Source organism: Carassius gibelio, chromosome A23 (genome assembly GCF_023724105.1).
Source record: "Carassius gibelio isolate Cgi1373 ecotype wild population from Czech Republic chromosome A23, carGib1.2-hapl.c, whole genome shotgun sequence".
NCBI lineage: Eukaryota > Metazoa > Chordata > Actinopteri > Cypriniformes > Cyprinidae > Carassius > Carassius gibelio.
The window spans coordinates 6,089,983-6,110,068 of NC_068393.1; the positions used below are offsets into that span (position 1 = coordinate 6,089,983).

Below are 20,086 nucleotides of genomic sequence, written 5' to 3' on the forward strand. Positions count from 1 at the left end.
ACTCGTGTTAAAGGTTTCCTCGAGTGAAGTGAAGTGGACAGGTCAAGTATTTGGAAACTCTCTCAAGGACTACTTGAAGACTAGTTCTTCTGCAACACTTTCTGAGCTGAAAACTGACTGATTGAGTTTGCTTGCTGCCTTTGTCAGAGTCATACTCTGGTCATTATGTGACTATGAATAACAGAACTATTGTATTTTAGTGTTGTATCATAGAAAACAAAAACTAAATCTGAATTGCGGTTTGAAAAACTGTTGGACTCCCTTTTGTGTTCTTTTTCTGTAGGTGCCACCTTCTGTCAGAGAGTAAATCTGAATTTTAATTTTGATAATATTGATTTTATTTGTGTTCCTGTTGCTCAATTGGTAGAGCATTGTGTTATTAAGCGTAAGGTTGTGGGTTCGATTCCCAGGGAACACATGATAGGTAAAAATTGATAGCCTGAATGCACTTTAAGTCGCTTTGGATAAAAGCATCTGATAAATGCATAAATATAATTTAATTTATTTATTTTCACCTTCTCTCAGAGTACACTTGCATTTTCATTCAGTCTGTACGCAATTATTTATTAATATTATAATTGTATTTTATTTTATTATTTTTTTTTATTTATTTTTTTTTTCACCAAAAGTCCATTTTCATTTAGTCTGTCTGCATTTTATTTTATTAATAATGTATTCTTTTATTAATTTCCTTTCCTCATTTCTTTATTTCGCCTATTGTCAAAGAGTGCTTTTTCATTCCCTCTGTCTGCTTTGGTCTGAACAGACAAATCCAATGTAGTGAAAAGACTTTCAGTTTTAAAGCAAATCCTTATAGTGACAATTAGTGCTTCAAAAGCAGAACAGATAGTTTTAAGCCCTGCGGCTTGATGTGAATAACTGGACGTCCAGTCAGTGTTCTGATGACACGGTGTTCTGCCCGTGGGGCTGACAGGGGAGTGTCTTTCAGACGTAAATCAGAAGTAGTTAACAGACTGCTGCCTGGAGGAAGAGCGAGGCGCTGGGAGTCTGTCTGAACGGGGCAGCACACCTGTGATGTTTTAATATGCCTGTGTGACGCTGACATACTTGCTCGTCTCAGGGGTGGATCGTCGGGCCCTTCGCTGAGAGCTGGTTTGGTGGAGGACAGGAGCGGCTGCACAGAAGAGCTGGGATCAGGAACCAGCTCCCTGAGGGAACACAGAACACCTTTCTTTTAAAACTGGAGGGAAACACAGCTGATTGCGGTGGTGACGAGAGCGGGTTCTAACCGGTAGGCGACGGACGGGCTGCTCAGGGGGTTGGAGCTGGTCCTCTCTAGCACCGCCTTCTGCTTCTTCAGAATCACCTGCGCCAGCTTCTGCTTCACCAGCGCACTGGCCACAGCACCTGTCAATCAACACAGCCAGCCAATCAGAGGACAGAACCAGAATACATAAGCAAAGCAAAACTATTCTCACACATTTGGCAGGCATTTATATATTTATTACATCTATTTGAAATGTTACTATTCTAATGTCATTTAATTTGACATTTTTAGACAGTATAGTCCTCAATGAATACATCAAGCCAATGGAGTCTCCGGTATACTAATGATTTTTAATTCATTCATTTAATTTGTATTATTACTTAATTAACATTAATTTTATTTATTTATTTTATATTTGTATATTATTTCATATTTTAATTTCATATTATTTTATATATCTATGTATCTATTTTATTTAGTTTAGCTGGCCTCAATTAGGCCATTTTAAGTATCTAAAATAAGGTGCATTTAGAGACCTTATTAATTCAATTACATTTTAATGATTTCTTTATTATTATTAATAAAGACAAATCTTTATTTCATGTTACTTTAATAATGGTCGGTCATTTTTACTTTATTTCATATTTTATTTTAGTTGTGAAACTGCTATTTCTAGTCACTGACCCAGACAAGGTGTAAAATGTCAGTGTTCTCCCACAGATGTTTCTCTGGAGTGTGGTTGAGCTCTATAGTGCATCTCAAGGGAAGGAAACTGCATGTTGTCTTCCTGTCCTAACATTATGAGCCGGCTACATCACGGTGGCTCTCACCAATACGGTCAATATTGACTCGGTCACTGTTTACGCTGAGCGATTAATTTGACCTCTCTGCAGGTGCTTTCTCTCACAACAATCATTGCATCAGCTGGAATAAAAGCCTTCAGCTGCGGTGAATTATCACCTACACGCTTCTGATTAGGATTGACTGCAGTATATGCAGAATAATACATTGGATTATTATTTTATTTTCCTAGAAGAGCACTGAGTGTTACACCAAATCATTATCTGTGTAATTCACAATAGCAAAGCTGGTGGTAGTTGGTTTCAGACTCCAGATGGTGATTAACTGCATTCGCATCCATTCCTTCACGTATGTCTACAAAAGGCATGGCACGATCTGTAATCGCAGTAACTGGCAGGTCACCAGTGTCTGAGAGACAGTAAATACCATTTATAGAACAACAGGGTTCCCATGTTCGGTACAGACTCCTCCCATGTGTTTTCAACCACAAAGTTTTGTTTTTACTCTCAGAGCTATTTCCTGAGGCAGCCGTGGCCCTGTTTCAGCTGAGGGCACTGGCACCATTTAAAAGCCTTTATCTCAGTCGCTTTAGCACAGTTCTTCAGTGTACGTGCTTGTTCAACCTCCACAATTCACAGCCTGCTTGTGCACTACACCGGTGGCATTCTCAGTTGAAAAGGTGTGACAAACTTAAATGACAAATCTCTTTCTTGGGGCTAAAGTTGCATATCAGTGACCAATTTGAGTGATCAATCATCCGAGCGCTTCATTTGAAAGGCATCTCAGTCATTCTGTCATGCTAATCAAAGTAGCATCAATCTAGCATAATGTGTTTGGTGAGTAGGCGTCGACATGCTTTTAGACATTCATTGCATATTTGTTGAGTAAGTAGATAGTACGTATCTGAACAGCGGTTATGTAAGGGTTATTGTGTCACTCACTCTGTTGACTCTTGTCCTTGTTTTTAAGCTGCTGTAGCTGTTGTTTCGCTATGTCCTGGTCTCGTAGATGCTGATCCATGTTATAAGGCTACAAAAAGAGGAGTCGTCAGTTTCTCGTGTACAATAAGTGCTCAGTTGTTCATGATTTGCCAAAGAGCATCATGTAAGATTTATATAGACATTAGTCATTTTCTGCTTTATAAAAATGGTGCGAGACTTCTGTACAAGATCATACAATTAACAAAGCAACTGTCATATGCATATATATAAAAAAAGCATCTTTGACTTGCATACACTACTGTCTTAAAAGTGTGGGGTCTGTAAGATTTTATTTTGGCATGCATTTATATGAAACTGCATATTTTTGAAACATTAGAAATGTCTTTACTGTTGCTTTTGATACATATAGCGCACCACTGTATACAGGTGTAAAACCAAGTGCTTTCGGGTAATCATCAGTCAAATAAACAAAGCCTAACATTAAAATGTGTCTCGTTTGGCTAATATTGAGCCGTCTGTTAGCAGAAAAGAATGGCACTTCCCCGTTTGCTCTGGATTACATGTATTAATGTTGTAATTAATGTTCAGTTCCTGTGTATTGCAGTGCTATGACTCTGTGATGAGGACATCTGTCTGACTGCAGTGAGATCAGTGTGATGCTTCACCTGTATGCGCTGCAGCTGCTGCTGGCTGTACTGGGAACAGTGCTGAGGACTGAAGGGGCCGATCAGCAGGGGGGGGTGCAGAGGGGACAGGAAGGCCGTCTCCGAACCTGGGCGCACCAGACGCTCGCCTACACGCAGGTCCATGGGGGCCACACCGACGCTTCTGGAGGGACACAGACACAAGGACATTTAAAGTGATTATATGAGGTATTACCTTCAGAAATAAAAAAAAAATTATTGTGAAATATTATTACAATTTCAAATAACTGTTTTCTGTTTAAATATATGTTCAAATGTAATTTAAACGTGTGATCAAAGCATTATTTGCATTGTGGCATTCGTTTTATTTTCATGCAAAAATTCTCATTATGCTATTAATCATAAGTTAAGCATTAGGAAACAGTTAATTCATCATTTATAAATCATTAATAGACATTTATAAGCAGTTTATAAATACAGATATAAATGCTTTATACCTGATTTAAAAGCATATCTATAATGTATTTAATAATTGTTTTTTCATACTTTATTAATGATCAATTTATCATTTCTCAATGAAGTACAGCATTATTTACAAACCAGTTATTAAGGAGTTGTCAGTGGTTCATAAGATCACATAGAAATTGTAAGTAAATGATTAATAAACTATTTAAATGTGCATTCATACATATTTTTTTTTCAGACATATAGTAATAATTACTTATAGTGTTAATAAATGGTTTATTAACATGTATTTCTACTGTAATTCAGGGTTAATTCAGGTAGTTATAAAACATACGTAGTTGTTTACTATTTTTGTGAGCTCATCTAAAGTGAGGACTATTTATGCCTTGTAAAGCTTTTACAAATGAGATTTAAAGGCTGTTAATAGTTCTATATTCTGTATCACTGTGTGGTGTTTGTTTCCGTTTTTTGTTTAGAAGATAACTGAGCCTTTAAATACCCTTTATAAATGCTTTACAAGGCATAACTAGACTCACTTTAGAAGAGCTCACATAAATAGTTAACTGACCACAACTAAATGCTTTATAACTACCTGAATTTACTACATTTCTTGTGATCTTATGAATCACTGGCAACTCCTAAATGACTGGTTTGTAAATAATGCTATTCTTCATTGAGAAATGATAAATTGATCATGAATAAAGTATGAAAATACAATTATTAAACACATTATAGATATGCTTTTAAATCAAGAATAAAGCATTTATATCTGTATTTATAAACTGATTATTTCTGTCTATTAATGCTTTATAAATTATGAATTATCTGTTTACTAATGCTTAGTTAATGATTAATAGTGTGTAGTTATTATAAAGTGTTACCTAATTTTTTAAGCATAAAGATGTGATAAAAGATACACATAAAATAGAATAAATAATAGAATAGAAATTTGGAAATGTAAATGTAAAAATAATGTCACACAATGCAAAAAAATTCAAATCAAAGTATCATTATAGTTACTGAGATTGTGATATCTTTCCCATGTGACAACTAGCCCCGGTCAGCCTACGTTATTTTGACTGAATAATTCATGCTGCTTAAATGGCAAGTCCTTTCCATTGGTGGAGAAAGAAGTAGAAAGCGGGTGAATATACAGAGTCTGAGAGATGTAAGCGCGAGCACATGTTTCCCTTACAGCACATTCCACACTGATATAAAAAGTCGGCCTGATTTGCATAACTTTTGCATGCTGCTTTAAGAATATTTGCATGGTACCAGTGACTCAATGGGACGGACTGCATCACCCTCACAAAGAGCAGACAGGAAAATCACAAAGCCGCCGTGTGCATGTATGTTGCCCAGAGCGCTTGACAGATTTCTCATCCGAGGAGTTAAAAGAGCACTTCAGCCATATAGAGATTTCAGTATTTCCAGACTTTTTCCCACTTAATTCCAACAAAGACTCCCAAAAATAGCTGTGTTTCCCACACTCACAAGATCTAGTGCTTCAGAAACGGTGACTCATGCCCCTTTGACGGCCCAAAGCACACTCACTATTGTATTTCTGTGAATTGTGACGGTTTTGTCACCGTTATTCTGACACAAAAGTCAATGAACACAAAGGCTTTCTACAGAAGACCAATCAGCAGCGGCGAAAATGAGTCATGAATGACTTCAGCCGGTGAGGAACAATATGTACCTCTGAGCTGGTGTGTTATGCAAGAGGAAGAGACAGAGAAACAGAATGAGAAATGAGATCAAAAGAGTGTGTTTCTAGAGCAGCCAATCAGAGCATTAGAAAGATTTCTGAAGAATCACGAGACACTGCAGACTGGAGTCATGATGCTTTGTATCGCGATTTATTTTTTTATATTATAGTTATTTTAAATCCAATGTAAAAAAAAAAAAAATGATAAAAGTAAAAAAAAAAAAAAAAAATATATATATATATATATATATATATATATATATATATATATATATATATATATATATATATGTTTATAATTCATGCACCGTGGAGTTGAAGATTTGTTAAATCTATTATATTTAAGCCATTGTGGATTGTTTTGCATGTTTATTTTCAGCTTTTCTACTGGCTGCTGAAAATTCAGACAGGAATAAATGACATTTCCAGATATTTAAGGGTTATTTTAAATAGAAAACTGTTTAAATTGTTATAATATTTCACAATATTATTTTTTTTACTGTATTATTAATTACAATAATGCAGCATTATTGAGCATGAGAGACTACTTATTAGACTTCTTCATTATACATATATTATAAACATTACATATATAACATTTATTTTAAATATATTTCTAATATAATAATATTGTAATTTTACTGTTTTTACTTGGAGAGCACACGAGCATAAGAAATATAATCAAAAGAGGTGCATGATGTTGGTTGAAGGTTAAATGAAATGCTGGAGGTGTTTACACATCAAAGGATGTCCTGACACGTTCTGACACACTCCAGGATCTCCTCAGCCCCATGTTAGGATCTTGAAATGGAGAGGAGGAACATCCTGGCACCGCAGTGCTGGATGCCAAACGTGTTTTGGGTTCTTGCTTCCCTGAGCTCTCAACATCGAACATATTCCCACCCGGACCCAGTGTACACGCTCCACAGCGCTCCACTGTATTCCAGGAAATAACACGACTCCCACATGTCTTTTTCCTCAGCATTCCCTTCCTGATAACACAACATACTATATTCCTCTCTAGATTATTCCAGCTTTCAGCACTGCATGGTTTTTCCAAAAATGTCCTGTTGGTCCAGGCTTGCCAGCTTCAGGAAAAGACTCAGGCTACCAGAAAAAAAAATGAGACAGAATTGACCAATACAGTGTTTTCCGACCTATGGAGAGCTACGGATATGAATATTAATGAATATAAAAAGTCCTATACTACTATTGTGGAACCCTTTGAAACACTTTGTAAATATAAAGCATGGTAATAATTCAGTACAAAATACATCTATAATACCTGTTATGGTAGTTTATAGTACGATAAATAAATGTAACATAAATAATTCATGAATAAATGTCTGTGTACTGAGGCAAGCATGTTTGTTGTACTCCTACTCAGAGAAGGAAACAATAGAACTCAACTCAATAGAAACAGGCCAACAGATATACTAATAAAAGTGACAGACAAGCAGATGTGCAGTGGAATGCACACAGGAATGTGTGTGTGTGTGTGTGTGTGTGTGTGTGTGTGTGTGTGTGTGACAGGGCATTTTCCTTTAAAGCTTTGAGACCGAGTGTCTGCAGGAAAATATGAAAGTATGAATCTGCTTCTTAGGAAATTGTGAGTTGGTGAAGATAAGAGTGTCAGACCGACTGCGAACTAAACTGGTTGTTGAATTTTTTTTAGTCTTCATGAAGAAACACTATCATTCAAAAGTATGAGGTCAGCAAACAAAAAAAAAACTTTAATTCATCAAGGATGCATTAAACTGATCAAAATGTATGTTACAAAAGTTGTTTGTTTGTTTGTTTTTTCATCAAAGAAGTCTGAAAATATTTAATCACAGTTTCCACAAAACATTAAGCAGTTCAGCTGTTTTCAACACTTAAAATAAATTATAATAACTAAAATTAATCTGTATATTAGAATGATTTCTGAAGGATCTTGTGCCACTGAAGATTGGAGGAATGATGCTGAAAATTCAGCTTTAAATCACAGGAATAAATTTCATTTTAATGTATATGAACATAGAAAACAGTTATTTTAAATTTTAATAATATTTCACAATTTTGCTGTTCTTACTGTATTTTTAATCAAATAAATGCAGCCTTGGTGAGCAGAAGATACATAAATAAGCAATAAAAACTCTTACAGACCCAAAACATTTGAACAGTAGTCTATCAAAAGAATTTCATAGTATTTTTTTCAAGTATTTTTGGAATATTAAAAAAACAATGGCTTTTCAATTTTGATGCCGGAGCTGCCAGCGCAGTAGATTTTTAGGAGTAATTGCTTAATTTAAATTAAAAGGCATCAAATTCTATCTAATATTGATATTGTTCTCACAGTAAAAAGCAGGTCTCAATGATATTCTATAGGTCTCATAGTTTATAAAGGAACAAATCACGGACTGTGAGCAACAGCAATACTAATAGTAATTATTAGTAACTGTTATACACTAACCTAACTGTATTTTTAGGACAAGACACCATTTAAACTAGGTGCATGTTTTCCTTGAATGATATAAGACTCTAGCTTACTATCTGACTGCAGTACATTACTTCCTGTAGCTGAATATTCATTAAGCAGTAAGGAAGAAATGCTGGCACGTCAGAGATAATTTTAGGTTTTTGGTTTACAATGTCTCTCTTGTCCATGTAATGTCTGCAAAACAGAAAGTGTGAAGGAGTTGTTGACACACTCTTAAAAGGCTCTTCAGTGGTTCAGTTCAGATCACAAAATCCCTCTGCTTGCCAAGAGCCATTATTTTGCTGTACAGGGTTCTTGAGTTGAACCTTGAAGATTAAAGACCTTCTTGATGTTACATTATAAGTTTTTCAGTTCAGTGTATTGCTTTGAGGTTGTTTTATACCAGGATTTCATAAACTTCCTTGCTTAAAGCTCTGTGTAGAACTCAAAACATGCCACTGTGATGCCGGGCTGCTGCTAAGGTGTTTAAAGTGCTTCATACATATGCTAGGCAGTAGGGCTGTGTTCGATACATCGATACGACGACAGATGTTTGACAAAATTAGTATCGACAGCATTTTTCAGTATCGATATCTAACGCAAAGCTCTACCACTGAGCCACAGGAACACCAATATAACAGAATGAGTTTACACTACTAGAGTTGAACCTGCAACCTTTTGTGCTGCTAACACAACGCTCTACCACTGAGCCACAGGAACACTAATATAACAGAATGAGTAGAATGAGTATTACAATACATATTAAAATGAGTGCATTATTATTTATGGGCTTAAAAACAAGATGCAAACAATCCGAATATTGTACCTGGTGGAGAGTGCCCGATGTTAACATGAAACCTTTGGCATACCTGTATTGTTATACTGTGGTACAGTTATGGAGGCCGACTGCAGCGCTCAACTTTCTGCTCTGCCTACAGTTAGAAATAGCTCTACAGTATGCAGTGTTTAATAGACAGCTGTTTTACTAAATTCTGCTGGGGTGAAATTCAGTGCAGTCCTGTATCGTGATATGCATCGTATCTTGAGTTTGTTGGCAATACACAGCCCTACTAAACACACACACACACACACGTCTTGACTTACAGTCAGCGTGTGTTGAGAGAGGCATTTTAAACTGGTTGTGCTGGTCAGACAGGTCGGGGTGTGAGAGGGATGGAAGTAGGAGTGTGTTATACACTGGAACTTGTGTTTTTTTTTTTTTTTTTTGTCTGACTGTGGCAGTAATGGAAATAAATGTCTCATAGTCCCTTTTGTGACCATTCACCTCACCCAAGTTTAAAAATAGTGTCTCATTTAGCTTTTATGCATCCGGTAATTATTTATTTTTAAGGACAAGGTTAGTAACCACTCATAGCAACTGCCTGTTGTTATAGTCAGATGCCCAGTAACTTCAAAACCTGTGTGGATAAAAATAATGCTTACAGGTGCCAAAAAAGGTGATCTCATGATAGAGATGTAATCACACATAATCAAAGAATACAGTTATTTCAATACTATATTGCAGCAGTAAAATTATATTAACACTGTTATACAATCATTTTGAATTAGGGTTTTCAGTAGAAACAGCACCAAGTCATCAAGCACAATGTGGGAAAAGTTCGTTTCCTTACACATAAATCTTAGTTTCTTAAGAAATCACTCACAGCCACAGGAAATGATGTTTGACAGGATCATTTCTATGTATATTTTCTATATTGTTGATTTCTGATGAGTCATGCTGGGTAGCTCCGCCCACAGTAGGATCTCATTGGTCCAAAATTCCACTACAAATCAACATCAACATTTGATTTCTGAGAAAATACATGAACTGATGGCAAATGCACACATAGAAACAAACACCAATAGAAAATCATGCATTAAACAATTCTGACATGTTGTTAGAAATAGGAATGTTTAATACATTTAATTTCACAAGAGAATATAGTTTACTTTGCTCTACATTAACTAAATATCTTACTGATCCACCATCAATGTGTTGTTTATGCAAGGTATTTGCAGTTAACGCGTTAAGTTGCAATGAAATGGAAGTAGTCAAAGAACTTTTCTTCCGAATTGTAACACAAGTGAAAAAGCTGAATCGAAATAGGTTGTTGATGGGACGGAGCTAGTCGATTATAATAAGAGGGTGTGGTTTATGTAGACTAACGATGCGTTTACACAACAACAATGTATGTTTTTTCTTTGCATTTTTAAATAGTTTTGCAAATAGATGACATGCTGTCAAAACAATCCTCGTTCACATGGATCCGCAAAAATAACTAACGACACTGTATTATTCACGCCAGGCAAGTAGTTGGCGATAGAAACACTACACAAGCATTCTTCTTCAGAGCAGTGAATACAAACTATCAAGATCGCGCAAGTGTCGAGCAATTTGAATGGGACGTACAATGAGGGAGATTACTACAAGTGACCCTGAACTTATACATTTTTTCAAAAACTTGCACTTTAAAACCCATTTTTTAAAGTTTATGTTTTCAGGACCCCAAAACACCATTGTCCATGTACATGTCCAGACGAAACGCATAAAACGTTTTCAGTTTTTCGTTGAGAACCGTGTCCTCTAAACAAAAGCTCTTTTATGAGAAAGCGAAAGAGGAGAGAAAGCAAATGAATGATAGACAGGAAAGTGAGGAGAGGGAACAGGAGGTGGAGGGGTGAAGAGATATTGAGGGAGATTGTGTTATTTCAGACTGATGATGGGAGAAAACAGCAAGATAAGACAAGAACCCATTTCCTTTGAATAGTAGGTCCTCGATCCACTGGTGCATGACCTAGACCTCACAGACACTACCACAGGGTGTTCACAAACACTGGCCATTCCTTGTACAGATCTTTCCCGAGCCAAAAGATAGTAGGAGAAGAAAGGGAGACCGACGGAGGAGATGAGAGAGAGAAAGAGAAAGGGGGAACAATAATAAACGAATGAATGAAAATTAATAGTAATATGTTTTGGAAAAAGGAAATAAAAAGAAAAAAACAGAATAGCTATGATAACAGTAATGGTGACAATGGAAGTGTAGAGAAGGAAACAGAACATATGATAACTTCATGTGAATTAAATGTAAATAAGGATAGAGAAAATAAAAGCTTAACTGATAGCAATCAAAGAGTTGCACACATACACAATGAAAGAGGGAAGAAAGAGAAAAAACAACAGTAAGCTAACAGGACATAATCTACAAAAGTTATATAAAAGGACACAAAATGTTCCTCACAATTTTGTCATGATTTTGTCATTTTGTTATGACAAAGAGGAATCGCTTCTCCTATTCATGTATTGAAAAAAGGAGACCAAGTTTGAAGGAATCAATAATTATGTGCAAATGCCAATAATTTCTCCAAGTTTAAATCCTCTAGTAATAATCTGAATGTGTTTCTTTGCTAATGTCAGTGCAATTAATAAAAAATGTTTAAAATGATTATAAATCTGTAGTGGCATGAAGAACCTGTAACATCTATGGAATCTTTCCATTCCACAAAAGTGTATGTTCTTTACATTCTTCGAATGTTCTCCATACTAAAGAAAGTTTCTTTAGGATGGCTTTCTATGGCATCACTGCAAAACCCCTTCTGTGGTGTTTATCTGTAAGAGCACTGGTGTGCACAGGCCTTCAGTCTGGTTTTAGTAAAGGTGCATTATGTTGGATTGTCAGTCAGTCAGCTCTGCTGATCCTACACCACTTGACCTTCATCACAAGCCCAGTCCAAGAACGCCAGCTGCACAGGCTGTGCTACAGCCGAGTGTGAGCTACACAGTACACACACACACACACACACACACTAACACACACACTTCTGTTGGCCAGAGATGTGGCCTGCAGAATGGGAAATGGAGAACAATAGAAGGCAAGCAGTCGATGTAAATCTGGGAGCCTAGAAAAAGAGCCGGTTTGTGTATTCGCTAGTGAGTGTGCTGTTCTGAAAATAACGCCAGCCAGCAAAACAGGAAGTGTGGAACGAGTGACATCTGCTTGTCCGGGGTCAAACTCCTCGCCCCCCTTCCGGGAGATGTTGATGTTAGGCTGCGTAATTGGCATGTAGCGAGTGCGAGGGAGTGACGTTTCTCTTTTAGCTCTGATCATTTCAATGGCCACTTTTGTTTGTTATGCTCATCTGACAGAAGAGGAGGGGTGAAATGTGCTATAAAACTTCCTCAGGGCTGGGACGAGTTCAAAAAGAGAGGGATTTTCTCATGAAAAGTTGGATTCTTGAAGGGTTTGATTTGATATGGTTCATAAAAGTGAAAGTGGCCATCGTTTGATGTGTAAGCGATGGCTGCTTGCTTCATCCATGGCAGCAGTTTTGTGTGTGAACGGGTTGCGCTGTGTGTCTAAAACCTGACTACAACCTGTAGATAAGAGCTGTCCGAGCATCTGGCACTCCAAAGAGATTGAAAACAAGCCCTGACTGCTGTGTGTTGACTAGCAAAACTCCTCACACACACGCACAACTGCGTAATGGGCCTCTACAGATATCTGCGAAACCTTCAGATTGTGAGTTCATTATCTGTGGAGATTAAACACTGAGTTCCCCAGTTTACTATATTGCACTTGCAGCTAACATAAATCTCATTAAAAGGAGTATTATGAGTTACAGATTACTCAAACACTTATTTAGCTATATGAAAATGCAAGTTAACCAGTAGCCAGTAAATAAAATTTAAATACTTCTGAGGTATTTATTCCTATTTTAAATTAGCCTTAATTCTTATATTTTCAGTTTTGGCAATTTTGCCATAACAATTTTGTCATTATATGTGTGTGTATGCGTCTGTGTGTGTGTGTCTGTGATTTAAGTACTTCAACTTACAGTTGCAAAGACAACATTTGAAGTTTTTATTGAGGTATTTTATCTATTTTTTTGTTTTATTTATGTTGACCTTTTCCTCACTTTTTAAATGCATTCAAGACGATTTAACAGCAGAAATAAGATTATATTTTGTGTCTTATTTGAAATGTGAAGTTGTCTGAGATGTGAATATTTTTCTACATGGATGAACTTCTGGTTATTATGCATTAAAGTATAGACAGGAAGATATATTGTGATGTTTGAGTTGCACACATGCATCCCTATGCCATGGAAACAACCTAACTATATTCATCATTGTTAGACATGATGCTTAAAGTTTCCATTAAAACCAAACTAGTGCGCACTTTCATTTTTACCAAACACGCAGTGACATTATTGTCTGTGGAAATTGTCATTGGTCACAGATGACAGCTCGGGTATTTAACACAGAATATTCCTTTAATAATCTGCCTGAGAAAACATCTTTCCAGTGTCTATTCTCATGTCACGGCCCTGACCTCTGTGATATTGTCTATATCTCCTCAGATCCTGGAGATGAAAGCTTTCTCTGTGTGTGTGTGTGTGTGTGTGTGTTTGGAGGTTCATAAAGAGCTGGGGGGTATGGGAGTGGGGAGCTGGTCTGAAAACCTGACACTCCTGGGAAAGTAACTGAAGAGGCCCCCGGTCAGCGGCCGATGGAGCAAGAACCTCAGAAAGCTCTCGTCCGAGAGGGCAAACGTGTGTGTGTGTGTGTGCTCGCAGAGTATGTGGCATTTTACTTCTTTTTAGCTGTACTAAAACTTGGCCAGGATTTGAAATGTTAATTCAACCCAATAAGGGATTCAATGGTAGTTCAGGCATAATGAAGTTCATTTAATAGTTTGCAGAGCAAGACTTTGTTTCTCCCGGTGGCTCATTTGTTGTGTTCATTGTTTACTGAATTGATATGCCATTTCAGTTTTGTTCTGACATACAGTACACACAAGTTCATTTGATATCCTTTAATTTACACGCACATGTTTGGTAACTGGAAGTTATCCATGAAACTGATTTGCTTAAGGGAGGATCGACTGTCTGTTTATAGTAACACATTGTAAGATGCATTCGAAATGTTTGGATTGCTATGGAAATAAGTGTTGGGAATCCAGACTCTCACATGACCTCGTCCGACAATAAATTATTGTTTAACATCAAACCTCAGACAGAGCAAGATTTAGGCAACAAACAACAGTATGCATTGCAAGTGTGTGTTCCTGCTATACATAATGTTTGTGTTACTGCTGCAGTAACAGACCTCCACACTCAAGGGGGCGACAGAGTTACCTTCTAATTGTGTTTGTGATTAAACACAATGTGTGCTCCTGCATTATTTACTGTATTTTAGCTCTGTCCTGACAGCAGTCACCCTAAAAGAGAAAACTCCCAGTAGAAGTCAAAGATTTGTATCGGCACGTGCCACATTCAGTCGCTCCAGACACACCGTCATGTCGGCCATCTTGGAACAGTCAACATTTTGCCGCTCACCGTAAAAACCAATGGCTTTCCCAGAATGCCAAAAAAACGCAGAGATTTAAATTCCTGAAGATAACCTTTCACAGGTGAGAATGTGTTGTTGTTTATAACAGGTTTTTAAAATATGGTAACTTTATGTTAGCTAACACCTTTGTCCAGTTGTATTGTGTTAATTTAGCAAAATAGTTAATTGTAGCCTTTTGCAGATATAGTCCACTGTCCATTTCTCTCAAGTGTCCATGGATAAGCTTACATACAGCGAATCAGTGACCAATAGAAACATCATATAGTAAACATTAAAAGTTTATGCTAATGTTCACTACAGAGCAACTCTGTCACTGTCTATTTCATGAACACAAAGACTGATAGGGCTGTTTGACAATATCAGCTCACTGGTTTTAATCAATCTTCATTTTGATGAACCAAGATCGTCACTAAACATTATTTGTAGTGCTCCTGCCACTTAGCTTTGTGCTTTGTTACTTATAACATAAAAGCATGACTTTTAACAGGAGTATGAAAACCATTGCATTGAAGCCTGTGTGTGTGTGTGAGTCAGGTGAAAATGAATGAGTGTGGAACACAGGCTGATGTATAATGCATCCTGAGTATAATATTCCTGCATTGTCCTGACCCAAGTTTCCAAAACCGCTCATGTTCTCTGTCAGATGGCCTCTGATCACCCCCACTTAAACATTCAACAGCAACACGAGCTTCAAAACCCCTCCGCGCAAATATCTGCCTCTCCGCTGCTGCACTCGGCCATAACCAGAACGATTACCAATCAACACTGAACAATTAATCAATGCAAGTCATTAATATTTACACAATCACTCATGCTTGAGTCAGATAAAAAACATATTAAAGTCATATTTATAAATGCAAAAATGTGTTCTGCGTGAGCCGGCCTAAAAGGCAGTATCCTGATTCCTGTTAATCGATGCTCATTTACTGACTAAACCACATTTACTGCTTATCGACTGATCTGGAACTCTCTAAACCACATTCAATACCGTTACTCACATGAGAGATGCAAATCTCAATTGATTCCAATAAAACTTGGTGTTAGATAGTTGCCAAGCTACCAATGTGATACTGTCATAAAGAATATAAAGCACAAATATTAGATAAAATAGATGCTTTATATATTTTGCATAGATTACTGAGTTAAACTTTAAGTATAGACCTACTTATAACCATTATTTGTCCTGCTATCTTGGCTTAAGTTACACCCTTGCATTCCAGGGTTATTATAGTTAACTAAGACTAAAACCATAAAAAAAATGGTACTTGAAACAAAAATGTTAACTGAAAATAATAATAAAAAAAAAATAATAATAAAAATATATATATATATATATATATATATATATATATATATATATATATATATATATATATATATATGAAATAATATGATAAAAATATATAGACTTTTAAAAACAAATTAAAATAATAAAACACAATACAATTACTAAGAATATAAAAATAAAATTATCTTGTCACTTCCTATATGTGTGTACTGTACTTTCTTGTCAATTGAAGTCAAAAATGTATTAAAAAACATACTTTTTAAAATATAATATAACTTAAAAAAACAACAAGATATATCAGAAGATGGCAAAAATAATTACAAAAATCATGTCACGTACAGTATGTGGCTAAAATGCAGGCTGTAGGCAAAGTCACGGTGCTTTGGAACAGAGTTACACTGTTCATAGAGACTTATAATGAACAAATATACAAAAGTGTAAAACATTCAAATAAATTAACTGGTGCAAATCCAGACAAGGTTTGTAAAAGTCCAATGCAAGCTAACAAAAACTCTTCACCGTCTTGTCATCATGCAGAAAAAAAAAGAAAAAGATGCTTGAGTCATTGCTGCTTATTTATGAGACCTCATGTGTGCACTTTTAGGACGGCTGTGACAAGATGGTATATGTACCAGATGCACCAACCGTGCTGACTAAAAGGCAAGCGCATTGTTTTAAAACAAGTAAAAAAAAAATGACACCACTGTAAAGAAGCAACTCATGGAATGCAGAACACTCTCATTCTTAAAAATGCATTTGTTTTTCTTCTTCAGTGCTCAGGATTATCTGGGAACTGCATCTCTCTCTCTCCTTTTTTTGAGCTTTCTGTCTGGCTGTCTAATAACTACCCACACTGAAAGTGCCACAAATAAGTGTCGGTGGCCCCAGAGTCCGACATACAGAACAAGGGGAGGTTTATTTAGCTATTTTAATTAGCCACACACACACACTCAGAGCGACTCCCCTGGGCACACTGGCGATAGGGCCTGGATTGTTTGGTTTCCTGTTCGACTGAGGAAACACTAGTGATTACAGCTCCAGCCATGGCTACCTCAAAAAAACAATCTGCAGTTTTATATAAATAGCCAGAGGATGGAGTCAGTTTTTGCACTCTTAAGCAACACTTCTCTCTCTTTTTTCGCTCTCTTTCTTTCTCTGAACTATAATTAGTCAATAGTGTTGCTCCCAAGTGGTTGCCTTTGGTCAGCAACAACATCCTCTTTCGCATATTTATCTCTGTATGTGTCTCCCTCTTTCATTCCGGTGCTTTTCTTCTCACACGTTTAACAATGTGTTGTTTTGGGAGTCATGGGTGCTCGAGGCCATCCCATAAACACTGAAACAGGGAGTTGATGCAGCAAGTTACCATAGAGACTTTTCTGTGTACATGGAAGCCATGTAAAAGTGCGACAATGAGAGCGAATGAGGTGAGGGTTACAAGTGCAGAATGTACAAGAGAACAGAGACTAAAAGAGTGAGAGAGACTCTTCCTGTTTGCAGACTTAGTCTTTGTTTCCTGTTAGTGACTTCTTGTATGCGGCTATTTTGGTTAGTGCCAGTTTCTATTGAGGTAGAAGAGAGCAGTTCATGTTTCTAGGCCCAAATGCTCACAAACATTAGCATAGCTACACGTTAGCATATCTAAAACAAAATCTTGCCATTTCCTCTAGATAGTTCAGCTAGTTATTTTTGACACGCTAAAATGCATTTCAAATTTTGGGGATTTGGCTCACAAACTAACACATTTAGGTCATAAAAACGTTGTTTTTAAATGTTGAAACATCCAGTTTTGTGGTCATACCCTGTATATGCTGGTTAGGATTTGTTTTGACACTGGGATGCTGGTTTATGCTGGTCCTTTGCTGGTTTATGCTGGTCCTTTGCTGGTTTACGCTGGTCATGTGCAGGTAAACGCCTAGCATAAACCAGCAAAGGACCATCTCAAACCAGCAAAGGACCAGCATAAACCAGCAAAGGACCAGCATGAACCAGCAAAGGACCAGCATGAACCAGCAAAGGATCAGCTCAAACCAGCAAAGGACCAGTATAATCCAGCAAAGGACCAGCTCAAACCAACAAAGGAACCTAACTCCCTAACCAAAAACAGAGATCAAAAGGTTACAATAAACAAAATGGCGTCAAACTCCTTACTTCCTCCCAACCCTCTATATTTACAATAATATACACAACTATTTACAAGATCAGGCAAACAGAGTTACAAGGAGAATCCAAATACACATCATAACAAGCAATAGAGTCAAAATACCAATCAGTTCCTACTTACAAAAATAGTATCAAAGTTCAACAGAGACCAAACAACCAAAAACCAACAATTCTCTCTCTCTCTCTACTCTGCACTGCACTGGAGAAAGGAAGTGACATCAGGGCTTTTAAGGTGTGCCTAAGATTGAATGCACCAATCTAGATGGGCCAGTCATTAACCTGTAGGAGCCAATCAGCATCCTACTTTCAAATACAAAAAAAATAAAAGAGACAAAATGACAAGATGCAAAACAATGGGTTGTAACACCAACATAATCCAACAAAGGACCAGCATGAACCAGCAAAGGACCAGCATAAACCAGCAAAGGATCAGCTCAAACCAGCAAAGGACCAACATGAACCAGCAAAGGACCAACATAATCCAACAAAGGACCAGCATGAACCAGCATAGGACCAGCATAATCAAGCAAAGGACCAGCATTAACCCTCAAAAAACTATCTTAAACCAGGAAAGGACCAGCTCAAACCAGCAAAGGACCAACATAAACCAGCAAAGGACCAGCATGAACCAGCAAAGAACCCGCTCAAACCAGCAAAGGATCAGCTCAAACCAGCAAATGACCTGCATGAACCAGCAAAGAACCCACTCAAACCAGCAAAGGACCAACATAAACCAGTAAAGGACCAGCTCAAACCAGCAAAGGACCAACATAAACCAGCAAAGAACCAGCATGAACTAGCAAAGGACCAGCATGAACCAGCAAAGAACCCACTCAAACCAGCAAAGGACCAACATAAACCAGTAAAGGACCAGCTCAAACCAGCAAAGGACCAACATAAACCAGCAAAGAACCAGCATGAACCAGCAAAGGACCAGCATAAACCAGCAATGGACCCGCTCAAACCAGCAAAGGACCAGCATAAACCAGCAAATGATCAGCATAAACCAGCAAAGGACTGGCATAAACCAGCATCCCAGCATCAAAACATACCGAACCAGCATATGCTGGTTTTCTCAGCAGGGTAGTTATTTAAAGGTCCCCTTCTTCGTGATCCCATGTTTTAAACTTTTTATTTAGTGTGTAATGTTGTTGTTAGAGTATAAATAATATCTGCTAAATTCTAAAGCTGAAAGTTCAATGCCAAGCGAGATATTTTATTCATGTCGTCGAAATGCTGTTATTTTCATCTTGGAGTCCAATCACCTTTGTTTGGGCTTCCCAGGGACGCTGTACTTAGAGATCAATGGTTACAAATTACTTCTTTCCCGAAAATTATAATCCACATGTAAAACTATGTGCAGCACATTTTGCTGAGGACAGCTTCCTCAATCTCATTCAGTTTAATGCCGTATTTGCAAAAAGACTATTCTTGAAAGATGGAGCAGTTCCCTCTTGGTCTGGAGAAGGCATTGTTTATGGACCACAAAAGGTAAGTGTATTTTAATATTTAAGTTGGTGCGTTTAACAGTTTCTTTAACTTATTACACAAAAGGCAAAACTGTTAACTAGCTTTGTTAACTAGATGTTAGGGCTGTACAAAAAATCGAATGCGATTTTCATGCGCACCTCGTCAGTAAAAACGCTCCTGTGATTATAAGTACATAGCCAGCGCAGGATCTACAGATCTACAGATCAGGATAGCCAGGTTTTCAAAACAAATCCTGCCCACTTGCTTCTCAAAACTAGTCCAAAACTAGCCCAATTGCGTTTCCAGGAGGGCAGTGTGCGCTAAGCTGGTGTCGAATCACAACACAGGAACCGCTGCCACAATCAGAACTCTTTAGATATTTATGATGGAGGGACTTCATAGAACAAGGAAGACATCAGCCCGTTTTTATGTCAGTGAAAACAGCGGTATGCAGATAGGTGAATTGTGTGAAAAATACTGTTTTTTTACACGCGAAACATGAACACGTTATATTGCACACTGTAAACACAAAGCTTCAAAAAAGTATGAAAAATGGGACCTTTAAATCTTA

At 37.2% G+C, this 20,086-nt stretch overlaps 1 protein-coding gene across 5 annotated transcripts in view; it reads right to left on the minus strand.

The window, feature by feature from the left end:
* The window catches only part of LOC127945077 (histone deacetylase 7), a 77,414-nt gene that overhangs the window by 27,424 nt on the left and 29,904 nt on the right, over window positions 1-20,086 (minus strand). For all 5 annotated transcript variants that reach the window (XM_052541636.1, XM_052541633.1, XM_052541634.1 and 2 more), the window contains 4 exons: window positions 3,636-3,798; window positions 2,971-3,058; window positions 1,251-1,368; window positions 1,069-1,169 (listed from right to left, as the gene is read on the minus strand). In XM_052541636.1, the coding sequence (XP_052397596.1) occupies window positions 1,069-1,169; window positions 1,251-1,368; window positions 2,971-3,058; window positions 3,636-3,779 (451 nt within the window). In that variant the 5' untranslated portion in view covers window positions 3,780-3,798. The remainder of the gene's footprint in view (window positions 1-1,068; window positions 1,170-1,250; window positions 1,369-2,970; window positions 3,059-3,635; window positions 3,799-20,086) is intronic.